The 21,815-nt window shown below is 37.3% G+C and overlaps 1 protein-coding gene across 1 annotated transcript in view; it reads right to left on the reverse strand.

Annotated features, from left to right (window-relative positions):
* Positions 1–21,815, reverse strand: part of LOC137240643 (uncharacterized) — a 43,232-nt gene continuing 21,417 nt past the window's right edge. Inside the window, exon 8 of the mRNA XM_067767144.1 lies at positions 1–3,595. Within this exon, the coding sequence (XP_067623245.1) occupies positions 1,659–3,595 (1,937 nt within the window). The 3' untranslated portion in view covers positions 1–1,658. The remainder of the gene's footprint in view (positions 3,596–21,815) is intronic.

The following is a 21,815-nucleotide window of genomic DNA, read 5'->3' on the forward strand; positions in this document are numbered from 1 at the left end:
TTTAAGCATTCAAAAATGTTACGGTAATCGATTTGTATTTGAGAAATAAAAATTATTTTAAATTAAGTTGTATGAGCACTAAAATCTTTGTTAAATATAAAGGAATCAATTGCGGGTTCTACCCGAACTGAGACTTCTGTACTCTAAGTGTGATACGTTGGTACGCATAATTTCCTGTTTAATAGTGTGTGTGCATGTTAACATTTCTATGTGTTATATAATGCAATATAACATTATGGTTGTTGTACACAATCAAATTCCTTTTTTATCGTAAATAAATTAGGGGGAAACTTACTTAAGACGTTTACAACTCACAACTAAATTACTCATAAATAAATATGTATATATAGTATGTACGTAGTATGTTAAAAGATATAGTATAATAAAAAAAAAAAGTATTTACAAATAAGTTGTAAATTGTAACAATAATTACACTGGTTTACAGCCAAAATGCACCAGAGACGCCATTATGAAATTCCTATGTAAAATCACCTCCTGATTCCGATAATCAAAGTTATTTTTAATTCTATGGTCATGTTTTTGAAATATTAACGAATATCCGTTTTTCAAAAAAAAAAAAAAAATTGGTCCACTTAATCATATATATCTCAAGAAAGAATTGAGCAATTCCAAAATGGTTTGAAGCCTCTAAAAGGTAATAAAATTTGCTATAAACTATGGATACAAAGGCCCTACTCAAAGATAACGAACAATCATTACGGATTTTTTAAATTTTTTTTTTGTAAAAATATAAAAAAATTGTACTTTGGGAGGAAGGGTCTCGAAAACTTTTTATTTTTTTTGCAGATTTTTTTTCTCTCTAAGCTCTGTTTTATTACAAAAAAAAAAAGCTTTCATTCAACAAAATCTATGGACTAATACAAAAGTTATAAGCATTTAAGTAAATATATCCATTTAATACTTAAGTACCCTACTGGTACATATGTGTTAGTTCTTATATCAGTTAGTTAGCGAATACTAACACAAATTTTATTACCTTTTAAAAGCTTCAAACCGTTTTGGAATTGCTCAATTCGTTCTTGAGATATATATGATTAAGTGCTCTTTTTTTTTTTTTTTTTTTTGAAAAAACGGTAATTCGTAAATATCTCAAAAACGTTACCATAGAATTAAAAATAACCTTCATTTCCGGAATCAGGGGGTGATTTTACATAGGAATTTCATAATGGCGTCTCTGGTGCAGAAAAAAGTTGGAATTTGTGATCCAGTGTTATTTTCACTTTTATCTTTTGTGTAACTTTTGTAATTGGTTTTATACAAAATTTAGAAAGCACGTAAAACACCGAACGGCTGAAGTTTCAAACTTGTAGATATGAAATATATTATACGTAAACAATTTTTCTTGGCTCAATTGAACCATGCAATTTTTTTTAACACTTTCAACCTCAATTTTTTCTTTGATATTCTTACGCGCTTACAAGCAATCAATTACTTACAAATATTTGTCTATATATGTAAATATATGTGTGTATATAAAATTAAGCTTTTTTATAAATTGCAGTTTAAAACTTCAGCTTTTCAGTTAAACATACTGCATACTAAATTGTACAAACCAGTTGATTGCTCTAGGCATAACTATGCCCCTACCTACTAGCCATTGACTGCTTAGCTCAGAAAACCACTCAAGAGCCATGGTCTTAGTGTTGTGTGCAGGAGTAGCTAGGTGTGGTTGGTGTTGACGTAGTTGTCGTTGTAGTATTACTATGATCCATACTGGCCATAATGGTGCTAAGTAGATCAGCCGATGCTTTTGATGCTGGTGGTGTTTTAGTTATTGAACTGACTTTAACTATTTTATGTGGTTTTCGTTCGTTTGGTTGTTGTCGAACTGTTGTTCCACTCGTTACCATACGCACGTTGGGGATAGTGGCGTAATTGCTTTTTGCTTTAAGCGTTAATTTTTGCTGTGATGAGATTGCTGTTACTGTTGTTTTCTGCGGCACGACTACTAGCGATCTCGTTGGTTGATTGCCTCCGACTACAAGAGGCGTTGCTAGTAATACCGTTTTATTTGCTAGTAGTGTTGTTGTTGTTGTTGTTGTTGGTGGTGGTGGTGGTGGCAAAGCTGCAGCCGCTATTTGAGGAGGCAATGGTGGATATGTCATCGTACAATTTGTTGTTGCAGACACCGTAGTCGTCGCCGCCGCTGCTACTACTGTTGTTAGTGTAGAAGATGACACATTTGTTGTTGATGTACTCACTTCGACAACTTCCTGTTCACATACAACAACTTCTTCCTCATGATCAACCACCAGCTGGGGTTGACACAATGTTGTGGGCTCATTTGCAACAGCGTCTATATTTATAGTATCCGCTTGCGTGTGGAACGCGCAGCTTGTCGGCACCGCTATGGTATTTAATACAGAGTTGTTTGTTATATCTGTTGGTACTACTAAAGTGGCTGCTGGTATTAATGGCAGCTGTTGTGTTATAGTAGGTATAGCTACAAGCAACGGTGCCGCGTTTGCTTGCGGTTGTACGATAGTTGTTGTCAGTGGCTTAGTGTTGATTACGCTAGTGCTGACCGAGGTGCTGGCGGATAAGGAAAGCGACGAAGTGGAAGTAACAGGCGTAGGCTCATCGGATATTATTTGTACTTGTATTTTGATTTCGGGTTCCTTTTGATTTAGGCTTTTAACGTAGGCCTCACGATGTGTAAAGGGCGTTTGAGGCACAAGTGGCAAGGGTGTTGCAGGCACTGTCGGCTCCGGCAGTTTGAGTATTTTTTGGGGTGTTGTTATTTTTGTTGGTATGGATGCGATTGCTGCTACTGGTGCTGCAATTGTTGATGTTGGAGTTAGTTTTTGTTGTGGCGTTGTCGTTGTATTAAGTAATTCAATATTTGTCTTTTTTTGCACAATTTGGGCACTTTGTGTTGTGCTTGTTTGTATTTGAGATTTAGTAACTGCATTTAAATGTGAGATGTTTGTTTGTGTTTCATTTGGTATAAGTATTAAATTACTATTGCTATCATTAATACTATTTCTTCTTTCCTGTGTGATATTATTAGCCTCTACAGCTTTTGCCGTAGTATCTTTTGATTCCTTGTGTTTTTTCGTTGGTTTCGCAGTGACACTTTTATCTGTACCTGCATTTGTAGTAGAGACGGTGCTACTATTATTTGTAATGCTGCCAATATCAGTAGCCGAAACCGACGTGGGTACCTCTTCTTTGTCGCTACTTATAGACATTGATTTGTGCAATGTGTGTTCCAGCACCATTTTGCGCATATCGATTCTGGCATCATCTCTAACAACTTTTCGCTTACGGCCTGATGATGTTGCAGCATTTTCAAAACCATCCTTTGAATTTGAATCTTCCGTGCCACTTTCACTTGAAAGCCTTTCTTTGCCATTGATATCGATATGAGTTGGCTTTGTTTCTGTCTTCTTTGCCTTGCCATCGTGTGTACGTTTGCACGGTGTACGCTTGCCATGATGTTCATCATGTGATACAGGATTAGGCAGTAAAGTTTGTTTCTCTTTGTAATGTGGTGGCTCTGCTAACACTGGGTTATTCCTCTCATTGATTACTTCTTGTCCTGGATAATACTGACGCAAGCGTAAGTGCCAAGCTGTGAAATAAAATTAAAGGTAATAATTATCTAGAAAATCGAAGCGTGTGTGAATTGTTAAATGTCTTAAGTGATAAGCTTAACTTAGATATACCCATCAGAAGTACGTAGTTTTTTTCAAAGTGCTTTGCAGATATGTTTTGTAAAAACTACAATTGTTATTATGGCTTTATAACATTGCTGTTCATCCCATAGATCAATTGATCACACGTATTCTTATTCTCCATCGTTCAGTCGTTAGCGAACCAGCAACGAATAAACACCAAGCTTGGCCCCGACGCTTAGCGTATGCAAATTGTATATGCAATACAATGCCCTATGAGAAATTTTGTATGCTAGAAAATGCCTTTGGCGACTTGCAATGCCTTTTATGTTACAAGTCGTTCAAAGGAGGCTATAGATGTAATATTAAGGCTGTGTGCGAGTTGACCTAAATTTCTACCTCAATAGAGAAAAAACCTACATCACTGTCGGTAAGGCAGTGCAAAATAAAAATTTTGAATTTTTATGTGCATACTTTTCAACCTTAATTCAAATGTCAAATTTCAAAAACAAAAATATTAATTTTCCAATATTGTATATGTAAATAAGTGGCTCTTGCCCATTCAATTTAAGTAAATCATAGATCATAGAGCGATGATCCCTGCTGCGATTAATGTCCGATCGATTGTACGTGATGGTGAGCTCAATTTTGTTCAAGCTGATGTTGGCGACACAAGAATTGGATCCTTCTCCAATATGGACCGCAATATGAACATATTTGGCAGCCAAGTGCACTAATTGGCCTAAAGAAGTTATTGGAGGCGTACCAGCATCACAGTATTGAATTCGAGATTGTGGAAAAGGTCATTGTGCACGTGCTCCACTTTGTCCGAAAAAAGGCCTTATAAAATGGAGCCACTGCATTTTCTTGAACTGCTATCTTGAGATTGGTACTTACCGCGGACCCTAATTGACCCCCCGTCCTTTTTAAATATCCCGTATTGTTATTATTTTCTTAGCATACAATTTAGGTTTTCAAATCAACTCGCACAGTTTTGACAGCTCTTTCCCAAATTATTGCAGTTCAGGAAAGTTTCAGTGGAATACTAGTTTATGTACCTAAAATTTAGGCGAACTTGCACCCAGCCTAAAGGCATTTCGATTCCTCCCACAAAAATATAAAAATTTTAGACAAAAAAACTAGTCAGGTATTATATGAAGAAAAAAAGTTAAGACTTTTTGGAAAAATTCAAAGGGTGTTTGGCTAATGTAGAAAATGAGCAAGTTGTCAAGCAATCAAATAGAAAAATGAAAACTGGGCTATCTTCCATGATCAGCTTAGACATTGCTAAACAAGGCCAGCCTTTTATAGATGGCGTTTTTGTTAAAAACATGTCTAAAAATTTTTAAAAAAATGAATCTTGATACAGAACTAGTTAAAAATATACCCATAACCCGTCAAACAGTAAACCCGACGGATTGATGAACTGGGAATACACATTCAATCTGGAATAAAGAAAAAAATTAATGATTGCCAATTGTTTTCTCTGTGCTTGGACGAAACCAGATATTAATGATTTATGTCAACTGGCGATATGTGTTCGGACATTCGTAAATTATGGAATAACTGAAACAATGTTTTCTCTTGAAACATTCTGTGGTAATGTGACAGAAAAGATCTTGTTCGACGTAGTAAACGAAAAGGTTTTTTTCAGCTTTCGATGCAAACAAATTTGCAGGAGTATGTACGGATGGGGCAAACGTTATGACCGGCAAGGGTTCATAGGCCAATTGAATAAAAATGGACTTTCTGGCAGATATTTTCATTGCATTATTCATCAAGTTGCACTCGCTTCAAAATTTTTGAGCAGAACAGATTATCAATGAAACACAGGGAGGGCACCATTCCCTCACCCACAGAAAGTTCGTAAGTTTTTTAAAAACAACTTCTGCTCGGCATGATGACCTAAAAATGTTTACAGATATTCGTTGGCTAAGTGGTGGTGATTGTCTCAACAGGTTATTTGAGTTGAGGGAAAAAGTTTTGCAATTTCTTGAAATTAATTGTAACGAAGTTCGGTCTTTAAAAGATGACAATTTTATTTTGGATTTATGTAGCATTTTTGGCTGATGTCTCCTTTTTTTTTTTTTTTGAACAAACTCAATTTACAGCTTCAAGGAAAAGGAACAGGAATAAACGATGCTGTGAAAAATGTGCATCAATTCCAAACAGAACTGTTTTTGCTTTTAAGGGAACTTCAATCTGGCTATTATAGCCATTTTCCGAAAACTTCGGTTATTATTAAGAAACATGCGGGTGTTAAGCCGAGTGATCATATTGCAATTCTCGAAAGTTTGTTTAAAAATTTTGAAGACAGATTTCAGGATTTTGTTTGTTTTCAACCATTTCTTGACATCTTTGAAAACCCCTTCAAATGCGATATAAGTAAGTATGAATTTGAAATTCAGTCCGAGCTAATCATCTTACGAAGCAAAAACGTTCCACCACACGGAGATAATATTGCATTCTGGAAAAATTTAGAAGAATCATCATATCCAATATTGAAAAGAATATCTTTTCAGTGCCTATCACTTTTTCCCACAACATATTTTTGTGAGAAAATTTTTTCGGACTTAAAGTTCATTTGCTCCAAGCAGCGCAACAGTTTAACATCAAGTCATTTATTGAATATACTTTTATTAAGAAGCTGTCACGAAAGTATTGATATTGAAGATTTTATTAAAGATACTAGCAGACCCGGCAGACGTTGTTCTGTCCTTTTATTCACTCCTCCCTCCGTCTTTTTCGCTTCATCTATGTCCATATTCGTCTCATTCTATTTCTTTCTCAGTCTCCTTCTCTCTTTTCTCTTCTCTCACGTTCTTCTCATTCTTCTTCATCCCTTATTGCCTGTCCCAGAGGATGGTATGTATTTTGTTCCAGCCCCAGTTCCACTCCGAGTCTCAGTCCCAGTCCTAGTCCTAATCCCAGTCCCAGTTCGTCTCTGGTCTACTTCCCGGAAAAAATGATCGTAAATATGTACTAATATAGGCAAATTTATATACCAAATTTCAGGCAAATCGAATAGGACGTATGTAAATAGGTGTGTGGGTATTATTAATTCATGTCACTATTTCGGCTTCGCATGCATATTTATCAGTTTTGAAAGAAAAGAATATCACAATGAAAATTACTTTAGAGCTCTCAGCAACAGCTTTCATTTCATATCCATATTACCCACATATTCTAGGGATATCCAGGTCCACGTTTTGGCCTATATCTTGAGACCCTAGTCACCAAGCGGTATAATATATTACTCTGTACTAAAGCACCCATCAACAGCTTTCATTTGATATCCATATTATATAAACACATTCTAGGGGTACCCAGGTCCACGTTTGAACAAAACCTACCGACGCATCTCTTCAAACACCGGCGACCAACTAACACACATTTTAGCCTTTCCTTTTATATATATATAGATTTTTATTTTTCACACTTCACTATAATATTAAAACGAAATACAGATATTCGTTGCTTTTATAATTCGGGTTAAGAATTGCACATGTAACAACTAAAGACTCTCCTGAATTAAAAAAAAATGTCTTAGTACTTCTAAATCGCGGGCCCACTCAGAAACCCCGGGTCCAGGGGCGGCTTCGCTCGCACTAAAGGCCACAAATATGTAATGTCGCTTTTGTGATTCACAACTCGAACTGAATTTTCAGTTGTAATTTTAAAAGTTCTTTTATGATTCAAATCATGAACAGAGCAAGTTTCAAAATTAGTAAAATGGTCGCCGTAAATTAAACACACATGCTCCAACAATTTTTGCAGTGTGGATTTAACGATATATGTGTGAGCTGAAGAAATTTCAAAATTCCTCCATAATTTGAAATTTATAAATGAAAGCAGTTATGTTTACAATAAAAAATAGTAAAATTAGTCGTTGCCTTTGCAATTGGTACCTTTTTTTATTTGTAAACTGATACATTTCTTTCAAGGCTCACGGCAACACTGCCAACAAGTCTGAGAAGGGTTTCGTTTTCCCACGATTGTATACGAAACGTGCATTAGTACGTTTTTCTACTACTACTTCCTCTAATGCTACTACTTTAAAAATACTTTTTTAAAAACTTTTATGTATATATTGCAAAATGAATCGGCTTGCATATAATTAAATGTATGTGAAGGCGAAAAGAATGTCAATAATGCGCTGCTTAACATAAAGTCGACTTCAGTCTATGGTTATTCCGTTTTTCGTATTTCTTGCCAAAAAATTTATGTTTTTGTTTTCGTACCATTGCAACACAGTTTGGGAATTGGTTTTCGAGGTTGAGAGGTTTTCATTTCAGGTTTTTAGTGTTTCCGCAACCTTCTTGCGATGAGTATCATTCGAGACGAAGCGTACGATATTTCTTATGTATTTTTTTACTCCCCTAACATCCCAAAACACACAAACGTCTCACCTAGCACTCGCTGGCACTGAAACTGATTTAGGAGCCGAAAATAGGCACATCCCTTAATTACACGGAAGTATATCCGCACCACCTGAAAATATGAGTGCCGGTGCGTATACGTAACACTTTATTATTACGTATAAACATATAAAAAAATTCAATAAAATATTGCGACTATAAACTGAAATATAACCTATCCTATATTCCAAGTTAAATCAAACTACACACGGGGTGCAAAACAAATTCAAAATCGGTTCAGTAATTTAGGAGTCCATCGCGGACAAACAATGTGACACGTGATTTTTATAAATAAAGATAATATAGTTTTACAAACCCAAATATACATAAGGAGTTATATAAATATATCATCACGAAAAAAATTCTAAATGAAATTTTTTTATTTATTTAAATTTCAATTGGAAACCGGGAGGTAGGGAGGTAAGGTTTCCAAATGAATGGTTTAAATAAATAAAATATTGAATATTTTGATTTTGTGATTTTTTCCATGATATATTAATTTGTAAAATTATATTATATCTTTAATCAAACTGATAATTGAAAGTATATGAGAAAGATTGTTGGAAGTTTTTTGTGTCGCTGTGATCTTTGAATCGAATACAAGTTGATGGTTGATGCAATATGCCTAAAAAATTTAATTTTTGTTCAGTTGACCTACAAAGCATTTATTTTACCAGTCATAAAGTTTTCCCATCAGTCCACACACTTATAAAAATTAATTTGCATTAAATCATAAACATCGCTAATACAAGAATTTTATTAAATACAAAATCTGTAAAATACCGCCCTTATTTAAAAAATGTGTAGGCTTAACAAGTAACACACTTGAATTTTTTATTTGAAAGTCTAACACGTTCCAAATTTTCTACTCCAATCCAATATGCTCTGATTTTGGTTTAAATTTCCTACTGGGCTGCTCCCATTCTCTCGTTCTCACTCATACACTCACATTTTTTGTTTTGGACACCACTGTTTTATAAAAATCTTTTGTGTATTTAATTAGTGAAACAGGCCCACATTGCTTTATATAGTTTTGTTATTGATATTAGAGAAAAATTACAAAATTCATATGGCTGAGTGCATAGAACATACATACATACTGTTACGAATATTAGCAAAACTAAGGAGTGCTGCCGTCTCTAAGCCGATGCTAAGCAGTGACGTGAATGCACACCAATAATTCAATCATTATGTATCTACATAAACGAAACAATAACTGCGTCTACATATGCATATATGCACTAACACATGCATATATCTGAGATAGTTGAGATACTCCTATAAGTATGCAATGGGAAAAACTATAAAATTGTGCGATTGTAGTTACAGCTGAGAAGTTTGAGAGCTACTGGACTAGTAGATTCTGGAAGCGCCTAGAAGATGTATAAAATTGTGCAATTTTAGTTATAGCTGAGAAGTTTGAGAGCTCATGGACAATGCTAGTAGATTCTAGAAGATGCAAACGAGGAAACCAAAGAGTATAAAAGGCGACAGATGTAGAGGCGCTGGAATTCAGTTTGATTTGAGTTGTCAAGCAGTTACGACTAAGACGATATCTAGCGAGCAATAAGCAGTATTATTTTGAAAGTCAGTTTCATTTAAGCTATCAGTTTGGTTATTACGCTATTCGTTGCACAGTTTGAGTGTTACTGTGAAGTATTTTAATAAAGGCCATTTTTCCATTATTCAATATTGGAGTTATTTATTCAACAGTTTAGCGATACCAACCTAGCAAAAGGGCAAATAAGAGGATTTGCAGCAATTTCGTTACAATACATAATCAGAGGGCTTTTGAAAAATAGTTATCTGACAAGTTATGTTGGACAAGATGAGATAAAATTCTGTTCCCCCAGCGGGTTAAAAAATAAATAAATGTAAGGCGCGATAACCTCCGAAGAGATCTAAGGCAGAGCTTCTTTCCAATTTGCGTCGTGCTCCTCTTGATTTTCCTTACAAATTGGCCGGACGGGACCTACATGTTTTATGCCGACTCCGAACGGCATCTGCAAGGCAGATGAGTTTTCACTGAGAGCTTTTCATGGCAGAAATACACTCGGAGCGCTTGCCAGTCACTGCCGAGGGGCGACCCCGCTTAGAAAAATTTTCTTCTAATTGAAAAACCTTATTTCTAAAATTTTGATGTTGCTTTGCCCGGGAGTTGAACCCAGGGCATACGGTGTGATAGGCGGAGCACGCTACCATCACACCACGGTGGCCCCCAGCGGGTTGGGGGGTTAAAATATACCCGCGGTAGGTATGCCTGTCCTAAAAGGCGACTAAAATACAAACTAGATTCAAGGGGTTGGTAGCGCAACCCTTTCAAGGCGCAAAATATAACTTCTCCAACCCAATTGTCAAGCTCACTTATCCGTGGAGAATCCTCAACATCAACATTCAATCACGTCGATAACACTCCTCAAGGCCTTCGGGAAGTGTCCTTATCGCTACAACAACAACAACAACAGATCAAATTTTGTTTTTTGAGACTGCTTCACAATCTACACCTTTTCCAGTTTAAGTTCAGAAATTTACAATTCAAGTTCAGAAAATTGCAATTCAAGTTCAGAAAATTACAATTCAAGTTCAGATTTTCCAATGTAAATTCAGAAATTTACAATTCAAGTTCAGATTTTCCAATTCAAGTTCAGAAAATTACAATTCAAGTTCAGAAATTCCAATTTAAATTCAGAAAACTACAATTCAAGTTCAGAAAATTAAAATTTAGAATTTTCATTTCAAGTTCAGAAAATTACATTTCAAGTGCAGAAAATTACAGTTCGAATTCAGAAATTTATAAGTAGGGTGTTAATTTTCAAAAGTTATTTTAATTAATTAATTTTATACTTATATGTTTCTTGCGGAAGTTTTGATGCTTCGTTGACCATGTTGCCAAAATGGTGGGTTGGGTATAGTGAACCCCAAGTACTTCAGTCGAAACAGCAGTTTGGAAGCAGTGGAAGGTGGAGGAAGACTTGACTTCTCATGGTGCTCACAATCGCCGTAAGTTACAGTGAAACAGGGAAAGCTCCCACGATTTGTTACGAAACTGCCAAAGTCGCGATTAAGTGCCAATTCATGATGAATGATGATGATGGCGGATAAATTGAGATATTTTGACATATGGCGCCACGATCTATGCAGGTAGTACCTTTACGTTAATCCCGGGAGTGTGGACGCTCCGTTGACTGTTTAAGTGGTCATATCTTCGTCATCACTGCTGTCATACTCAGTGCAGATTAATGGTTGTGACGCTAAGAATATAGCTGGATAGCATTGCAATTGCTTCTTATGAGCGAGAGTTTTTCTCTTCGCTATCTCGCAAAATTATTTAAACGAGTTAAGATGTTCAATGCTTTCTTAACACATAGAAGGCATCTTACATACATTTATTTCCATTGGATGGAAAACAAACCCGACGAATTTTCTGAACTTGAATTGTAATTTTCTGAACTTGAATTGCAATTTCCTGAATTTAAATTGTAATTTTCTGAACTTGAATTGGAAATTTCTGGTCTTGAATTAGAAATTTCTGAATTTAAATGGGAATTTCTGAACTTGAATTGTAATTTCTGAATTTGAATTGTAAATTTCTGAACTTGAATTGTAATTTTCTGAACTTGAATTGTAAATTTCTGAACATAAATTGTAATTTTCTGAACTTGAATTGTAATTTTCTGAACTTGAATTGAAATTTTCTGAACTTAAATTGGAAATTCTGAATTTGAATTTAAATTTTCTGAACTTGAATTGTAATTTCTGAATTTGAATTGTAAATTTCTGAACTTGAATTGTAATTTTCTGAACTTGAATTGTAAATTTCTGAACATGAATTGTAATTTTCTGAACTTGAATTGTAATTTTCTGAACTTGAATTGTAATTTTCTGAAGTTGAGTTGTAATTTTCTGAACTTAAATTGGAAATTCTGAACTTGAATTGTAATTTTCTGAAGTTGAGTTGTAATTTTCTGAACTTAAATTGGAAATTCTGAACTTCAATTGTAATTTTCTGAACTTGAATTGTAAATTTCTGAACTTCAATTGGAATTTCTGAACTTGAATTGGAAATTCTGAACTTGAATTGTAAATTTCTGAACTTTAATTGTAAATTCCTGAATTTAAATTGGAAATTCTGAATATAAATTGTAAATTTCTGAACTTAAACTGGAAAAGGTGTACTGTGGACACCAACAACTTTTGGTTGTGATGTTGGAACACAGTCTCTGCTTCAATACAAATGCATCCGAAATTGCCTACAATGCACAAAGATGCATCAAAATCCTCAAATCGCTGCAACAAAAGACAATTGATTGATGTAGTTGCACCTCCAAGGCAGATAAGAAGACATCTGCATAAGCCCTATGACGAGATCTGGTGTAGTATGATCCAGAGCAACACGAACGCAGAGTCTGTGATTTCCTTAAGTCAGGCTCCCGCCTTTGCAGACATCGCCGAAGAAGAATGCACACTTCCGAAGAATATGCGCGTTACTCTGCCCCAACTTCGATCTCTATGTATGGCCCCAGCCTGGTGTATAGCACAAATCATCTATTCATCTGTAATGTGGAACAAAAATCTATAATAGCAACTTCTGTTTGGTAAAACCATATTAAAACAGCTCAATTCCTTGGACCTCGTTTAGAGGATTTTATTTAAAGTTCTTGAGTGTTCTAGCCTATTAACCCAGGCTAGAGATGTTTACAACAAAAATAAGAACCATACATGGAAGGACGGGAAAAAACTACGCCGCCTAATTCTGTTGATGTAAACATGAAAATGCCTATGTGCGCTGCTCTCGGCATGTCATCAAAACAAAATAGGGATGTCCCATTTAACGCCAAAGTGGCAGAAAAAGGTGTCGGAAAAATTCAGGCTCCACAAATTAATATCCCCCAATTGGATTAGGTGAATCGTCCAGCTGCGAAGACCTGCAACATCTCTAGTGATGGAAGTAAGCTGAATGCTGGTATAAGCAATCATGACCATGCATGGTTAAATCGTACAAATTTAAAAAAAAATAAAGCAAACTATAAAACTGAACTAAAAAAAATTAATACCTAATTTTCGATCTATTTTATTTTATTTTTTTCGGGAATTTGTAAAAGTCAAATATGCTAAAATTTTTGTGTGTATCCTCTGGTTTGGCATTTCTACAAAATTTTTTACAGAGATTTTAGAATTTTTCTAAAAATCAAAAAGACATTATGGCTGCCGAGAAGAGAGAATGGTTTTACCTTCCTATATTTTTATAATGGGCTGAATATATCATCTATAAGTAGACTCAAATACATATTTAATAATAATATTGTGGCGAATGTTGAAATCAACAGGCTGTTGGTAAATAATCACGCACCGGGCCGTACCCATACTGGTGCAAGTGGTGCGGTGCACCAGGGCCCCCAGCTCCGAGGGCCCCAAACAAGCAAAAAATCCGATGAAAAAATAAAGCTGCAGCACTCAAAAAAAAAATTTGAAAATTTTGATTTCGTATTGCTGCTGACAATCCAATACAGAATCCTAGAAAAAGTAAATGTTGCATCTAAAGCTCTTCAGTCAAAAGAACTTGACCTTTTTACAGCTAAGGAATACCTGGAAAATGCTTTCTCAGAAGTCACCAACATTCGTCATTCTTTTAACGAATTGGTTTAAGAAGCTTCTGAATTGTGTACGAAATTAAGTATCAGTAACAAATTTGAGGAAAAAAGAAAAATCAAAAAATATTTTGATGAGCTCTGCGAAGATGAAAGACTCACTGATCCTGAAAAATTGTTCAAAGTTTCAATTTTCTATCCAATGGTTTATACGATTTGCTCACAGTTAAAACACAGATTTGAAGGAATGATGGTTCTGAACCTCAATTCATGGCTACTTTAAGTGAATCTGAAATAGCAGTAGAGGCAGAAAAATTCGTTCAAAAGATTCCAGATCACATATCCCCATTGGTTCCTGCACAGTTGATGTCAATGAATCTGCGTTCAATTCAAAAATAAGTCAAATGAAAATAATCAAAGAGCTGGCAGATTTTCTTGTAATTGAAAACAGTTCACTGATATCAAATTTTTCAGATGTTTATACTCGTACTGCTTGCATAATGTTCTAGACCATCCCAGCAACAACTGCCGCCGCTGAACGGTCGTTTTCAAAATTAAACTTGATCAAAAATTATTTGCGAAGTTCGATGGGCAGCGAACTATTAAGTGGTCTGGCAGTCATATCTATTGAAAATGAAAGAGCTCGGAAATTTGGTTTTTCAAAAACAATCGATGATTTTACGAGTATGAAATGAGAAGGTGTGCTACTGTTACATGTTGGGAATACTATAGTGCTGAAAATCTTTTAACTTTGCTACGAACATGCGATTTCAGCTTTATGTCAATTTCCGGAGTAGAAACTAAAACTACTGAACGAAGTTTTAACTGAGGCTATGCAAGCACTGACTTATATAAAGAGGACCCAAATACAGATAAGAAATAAGTGGTACGACCGAGAATTAACAAACCTGCATAAAAGAATAATATAATCTTATAAAACTGCTCGAAATACTGGATTTTGGGACGAATATAACGTCATTAAGAAAACATATAAAAGAACTATAATTTATAAAAAAAAAAATAAATACATGGAAGATAGAGTAAATAATAACAATGGCGATATGAAACGTATGTGGAAGTGTTTAAAAGACCTCGTCGAGCTTAATAAAACATATCACTAAAATTGTAATTAACGGTGAATGCCTGGAAAATGAATATGATATAGCTAATGCCCTAAATAACTTTTTTGTACAAAGTATTGTTGAAATTAATGATAGCATCGAAGAAATTGTAAATGGGGATGAAATAAGCGCAAATCATAGTAATCCATTTGAAACATTTAAATTTACTGGCATTGTAGTGGACGATATTATTATTATCACAAAATCACTTAAAAACAAATATGGCAGCGACAAGCTTTTATCGGAGGGTGTCGTTAAAGATGCCATGACATATACTGCTAATTTCTACAAAGATATAATTAACGAATCCTTAAACAGCGGTATTGTACCTAGTTACTGGAAAATTTCAACAATAATACCTGTGGAAAAAGTAAAAAATACAATGAAACCTGAGGAACTACGTCCAATTAACACGTTACCTACAGATGAAAAAATTATGGAGACAGTTGTGAAGGATCAACTTGTGGCATACTTAGAGAAGCACAATGTGATTATCCCAGAACAATCGGGATTCAGGAAGAGCCATTCTTGTGAAACAGCGTTGAATATGGTAATTGCAGATTGGAAAGAAGACATGGCGGACACAAAATTTACGGTGTCTGTCTTCTTGGATTTAAAACGGGCTTTTGAAACTGTCGATAGATCCGAGCTATTGGACGTTATATTTAAAATGCCTTAGAAAACTGAAATTAAATGTCGAAAAAACTAAGTTCATGATATTTTGTAAAAACACTAATATCATAGGTAACAATAGTTTAAATAATATTACGCTGAAGGTAAAAAACATGGAAATCCAAAGAGTGGAAAAAATTAAGTATTTAGGAGTTTTGATTGATGATAATCTAAATTTTGGAGAGCATGTAACTTATCTGGAAAGGAAAATTGCACAGAAAATAGGCTTCATGTATAGAACATGTAAACATATTAGTCAAAGTCATAAAATATTGGTATATCGTTCAATTATTGAACCACACTTTATTTATTGTCCTACTATTCTGCTATTAAGTAATGATATATATATTAAGAAACTTCAAATACAGCAAAACAAGGCAATGCGATTAAATGTCCTCCAAGAACGCCAAAAATTGTAATGCTCAATTGATTAAACTGGCTTAGTATTAAACAGTCAGTTAGTTATTTCACATTGAAATTTATACACCAACTTAGGTTAGGAATGTTACCGAGTTACCTGAGTAGTAAAATACTGTAACGAATTTACTTGCAAATCCTCTTAATTGCCCTTCTGCTAAGTTCGAATCACTAAACTGTTGAATAAATAACTCCAATATTGAATAATGGAAAAATGACCTTTATTAAAGTACTTCACAATAACACTTATACTTTGCAACTAGCTTGCTTAACAACCAAACTGATTGATAGCTCAAATGAAACTCTCTCTTCGCCTCTACTGTCGCGCCTTTTATACTTTTTGATTTCTCATTGCATACTCCCAGGCTTTTCCATTCCAGAACTTACTAGTTAGTTTCAGCTACAAAATCGCCAGCCACAACTACGTTTATAACTTTTCATCTGAGTAATACATGCACAAATTATTGCCCTCTCTTGTGACAACTCAGATAAGATATATGCATGTGTTTGTGCATTGGTTCTCTGCTGCTCGTATACGTACATATGTGTAGACGCAATTATTGATTCCTTTATGTAGATACATAATGATTGAATTCTTGATGTGTGTTTAGGCAGGATGCCTAACTTTTCCGCATCTGATTGCGACCCCCCCAATGCAACTCAGCAAATCGATACTCGATACTCGAATTAATTTATAACCACCCACACCATCACCCTCAGACATGTGCATGCATGTACATGCACGTGTATGTGTGCTTTTTGTCAGCACTCATGCATATGCATGTCGGGGTTGATGTGTGGGTGCCTTTCCCCTCCAAAACGGAGGATTTTGCGGGTCAACGGTTGTAGCTTGCTATACAACCGGCCTCTTGGATTCTAACCGCCAACCAGCACGCATCTGCCGCCAACGATCTCTGCCGTTTTATACTCAGGTAATATTGTACCCTAGCTATTTATCTTTACTGAATAAAGATCATCCTTTATAACGAGAAATTCTCGTCTATTTGTTTATTTCATTATTCTACACGCCATATTCCCACTGAGATCGACCCCGGTGCGCCGACCTACGACTCAGGAGCATACGCACCCCGGCCGAACATTTGGTCCTTCTCCCCGAAAAAGGAACCACAGCGATATAAATTACAGTCCACAACATAAGACCATAGCTGACCGCACACATTTTAAGAATTCCTCACAAAATTCATCAGGAAAAGTATTTTGCCCACCAACAAAAAGTCTATTATTTAACACCAGCGTCAAAACACTGAGCAAGCGACAGCCAGCGGAAGCCACTGCAGCACACAAGCTACGTGCCACACCGGAATACAAATCACCAAAATATTCACTTACATCTGTTCATCACCGTTAACTTTTATCATCCTAGCTTAGGTGGCATGCTAAGCAAATCGGAAAGGATTCCCGGCCATTTTGCGTCGCAGACGAACTCCTCATTTAGATTAAGTTTAGTGTGTAAGTCTTATAATAATTTTTTTCGTTTCAGCGGAGGTCATTGGCGGAACACGATGTTGCGTATCGCAAGGGGGGCCGGCATGTTTAGGCAGGATGCCTAACTATTCCGCATCTGATTGCGACCCCCCCAATGCAACTCAGCAAATCGATACTCGATACTCGAATTAATTTATAACCACCCACACCATCACCCTCAGACATGTGCATGCATGTACATGCACGTGTATGTGTGCTTTTTGTCAGCACTCATGCATATGCATGTCGGGGTTGATGTGTGGGTGCCTTTCCCCTCCAAAACGGAGGATTTTGCGGGTCAACGGTTGTAGCTTGCTATACAACCGGCCTCTTTGATTTCAACCGCCAACCAGCACGCATCTGCCGCCAACGATCTCCACTGTTTTCCAGAATATATTCAGGTAATATTGTAACCAGGTTATATATATCTATTAACCTAATAAAGTTCACCCATTATAACGAGGAAAATCCTCCCGTGTTCTTCTTTATTTCCTTTTGAGTGAATCATCCATTGAGCGAGATCGACCCTTGTGCGCCTACCCACTGCCGGTTTACGACGCACTCAGGCCGAACAATGTGAATTCACGTCACTGCTTAGCATCGGCCTGGAGATGGCAGTACCCCTTAGTGTTGCTAATATTCGTAACACTGCCCTCCCCCTAAGTCCGATCGTCCCGCCTCTCCTAGCCTCTCCAAATGAACCACTTTCATTTTGGTTCGTGGTTTGCCAATGGTTTGTATGCGGTACACTACATCGTTGATCCGTTTTACAAGTTTGTATGGGCCTTCCTAGTTACACTGCGATTTCGGGGACAAACCTTTTTTCCGTTGTGGGTTGTATAGCAGCACCAAATCTCCTTCCTGAAAACCTTCCGATATAATTGCTTTATCGTACCTCGCTTTCATCTTGTCGCTCATAATCTTTGCTCGTTGCCTTACCAGATCGTGTATCTCTCTCAGCTCTTCTTCCAAGACACCAGTGGATTTCTTGACATTCCTCTCCGCATCGGCATCTATCCCATACTTCAAATCAGCTGGCAGTCGAAGGTCATTGCCAAAAATTACCTTTGCGGGAGTTTGGCCCGTTGTGTCATGTACTGCCGATCGGTAGGCCATCAAGAATAATGATATGTGTGTATCCCAGTCCTTATGGTACTTGTCTACTACTTTCCTTAAATGCTCCTCCAACGTTCTATTGAAACGTTCCACCATACCATCGGACTGAGGATGCAATGCAGTTGTACGTGTTTTCCGAATGCCCAACTTCTTGCACATTTCTTGGAGCACAGCTGATTCAAAATGCCTGCCTTGGTCAGAATGTAACTCCATTGGTACACCATACCTTGCAACCCATTCGTTTGTAACCACTTCTGCTACTGTTTCTGCTTCTTGGTTTGGGATTGGGTATACCTCTGGCCATTTACTGAAATAATCCATAACCACCAGTACGTATTTGTTTCCGCGGTTGCTAGTAGGAAATGGACCTGCGACATCCATGGCGATCCTTTCAAATGGTGCACCTGATATATACTGCTTCATCTGGCCATGACTTCGTATTTTGGGCCCTTTCCACTCGGTGACCGACTGACGGCAACCAACCCAATAGAATCTCTGCTTAATTTTCTCGAGTTTCTTCGTGATTCCAAGATGACCTCCACTTGGACCATTATGCAGCTCGCTGAGCACGTCAGGAATCCTCTTTCTGGGAACAACTATCAGTTTCTTCTTGCATTTACCATTCTCACTCTTCCATACTCGATGAAGGCAACCGGATATCAATTCTAAACTGTTCCACTGTGCCCAATATGACTTCGCAATGGGACTCTCTGCTTACATCTCTTCTCTGTTTGGTCCTTCGTTTCTTTCGAGCCCTTGCATAACACGTGACAGATCTGTATCTTCTAGCTGGCACTTTCTTAGCTGTTCCTTGTCCCGTTCATCTGTACATGTTATAGTCATTAGCCGGACATCTATACTGTCTTCCTTAGTCTCGGCCTTTGAACAGTGCTTGCATTCCAAACTACATGGTCTTCGTGACATTGCATCAGCATTTCCATGGGTACTACCTTTTCGATGCTGAATGGAAAAGTCATAGCTTTGTAGTCGCTCGATCCACCGTGCCAATTGTCATTCCGGATTACGGAACTGCAGAAGCCATTTCAACGCTGCGTGATCTGTCCTGACGCGGAATCGCTGGCCGTAGAGGTATTTGTGGAAATGTTTAATGCACTATACCAATGCCAACAGCTCTCTCCGTGTAACGCAATAGTTCCTCTCTGATTTTCCAATTGAACGGCTGTAATATGCAACTACCTTCTCCTCTCCATCGACCAGTTGTGACAAAACGCCTCCTATAGCATATCCGCTCGCATCTGTATCTAGAATAAACGTTGCTCCTGCAATCGGATATGCCAACATTGGGGCAGTGCACAAACGCTCTTTCAATGTTTGGAAAGCTACTTCTTGCTCCTTGTTCCATTCAAAAGCTTTATTTTTTCTTGTTAGCTCATGGAGACTATGGGCTACGCTGGCAAAATTTGGTACAAATCGGCGGTAATATGTGCACAGCCCAAGGAAACTTCTCAATTCATGCAGATTCTGTGGTCTTGGTCAATCCTTTACTGCCTCTATCTTTTCATTCGCTGTACAGACACCTTCTGTCGTTACCTTGGGGCCCAAATAATTTACTTCCTTTTTAAACAGCGTACACTTTTTGGGACTTAACTTCAGACCAGCGCCAGCTTTTCTCTGGAAAACTTCCTCCAAGTTCTTAAGATGTTCATCAAAATTCTTGCCCAATACGATGATGTCAAGGTACACCAAGCATGTTTTCCAATGTAGTCCTTTCAGTACCTAGTCCATGAGTCTCTCAAAAGTAGCTGGTGCATTACAAAGTCCAAAACGCATCACTGTAAATTGCCAAAGACCATCACCGACACTGAAGGCTGTTTTCTCTTTATCTTCCTCCTTCACCACCACTTGCCAGTAGCCGCTTTTCAAGTCCAGCGTGGAAAACCATTTCGTACCAGATAGCGAGTCCAGAGTGTCGTCAATTCTTGGCAATGGGTAGCTATCCTTTTTCATTACGTCATTCAACTTCCGGTAGTCCACGCAAAACCTCATTTTTCCATCCTTCTTCTTTACAAGTACTACCGGTGAACTCCATGGACTAACTGATGGTTCGATGACGCCGCTGTCGCTCATTTCTTGTATGATTTGACTCACAACGTTCCGCTTCGCCAGTGGAACACTACGTCGGATCGGCCTCGCATATCCAGTGTCAATTTGATGTTTCACAACGTTGGTGCGGCCTGGTTTGGAACCATCCTGGTCAAATATGTTCGCGTACTTTAGGAGCAGTTGTTTTGCCTTACTCTGATATGCTTCCTCTAGCCCCTGCGTCCATGCCGTGATGTCATTTGAAAGATCAGTATTACTAGATGAAACGTGTTCCTGGAGCTGTTCACAGTTAATAAATACTTCAGCCTCATGGCATCTTATCAAAATAGCTCCTTTAGTCAGTTTGAGTGCTGACTTGAACGCATTGAGTACTCTTACCGGAATACGTCCATCTTGTTTTGTCATAGCCAGGGTTTTTCCTACAAGTATGTTCAGTGCTGATTTGTTTGCTGCTTCGACAACCCACAATTTGTTTGTCCCACAATCCCCATCAACCTTTGCCCAGATGACTGCTTCGGATTTTGGTGGTATTTGCTGACTCTCTTCCATCAGCACTCGTTTACTGCTGTAGCCTCTCCCGTAGCCGAAATTAAGTGGTACATCCATGTTCTTATATCGCATCGTCTTGCTTTGCATGTCGATCTTGATGCCCTGGTCGATTAAGAAGTCCACTCCAATTATGATTTCATCAACAATCTCTGCCACTATAAAATTGTGTACTACCGTGACGTTCCCAATTGCGACTTCACACGATACTTCTCCAATTACCTGGGTGTCCTCTCCCGTGGCTGTACGTAATCTTGCTCCAAGCAATGGTCTTATCTTCTTGTTGACTAAATCTGATCGAATGATGGAATGGGATGCACCCGTACCTACAGTCAGTAACAGTTCCTTTCCATCCACATGCCCTCCGACAGTAAGATTGCTTGACCTTCTTCCAATTTGCGAGATAGAGATTATGGGCATTCAATTGAGGGAGCCAGCTGTCGCCCCTTGTGGCTGACTCTCTTTAGTTTAACGATTGAGTGGACTTGGAGATTTGCTCATCTCCTTCAGCTCTGCGTATACGACCACCCACATTGTTGGAACTGTTAGGGTTGGTGTTGCAATGTCGTGCAATATGATCTGGGATGCCGCACTTGAAACATTTAATAACTCCGGCATTTTTCTGTTGTGATCCCTTCAGTGCTTCCAAAATTGTGTCTACCCAATCTGGTCTTTCCACTTCCACACGATGAGCTTTGTATGCTGGTTTACTCAATAGTGAGGCAGTTTCCTGAGTCAATGCATGTGATA

This window comes from Eurosta solidaginis, chromosome 2, assembly GCF_040869045.1.
Source record: "Eurosta solidaginis isolate ZX-2024a chromosome 2, ASM4086904v1, whole genome shotgun sequence".
Classification (NCBI taxonomy): domain Eukaryota; kingdom Metazoa; phylum Arthropoda; class Insecta; order Diptera; family Tephritidae; genus Eurosta; species Eurosta solidaginis.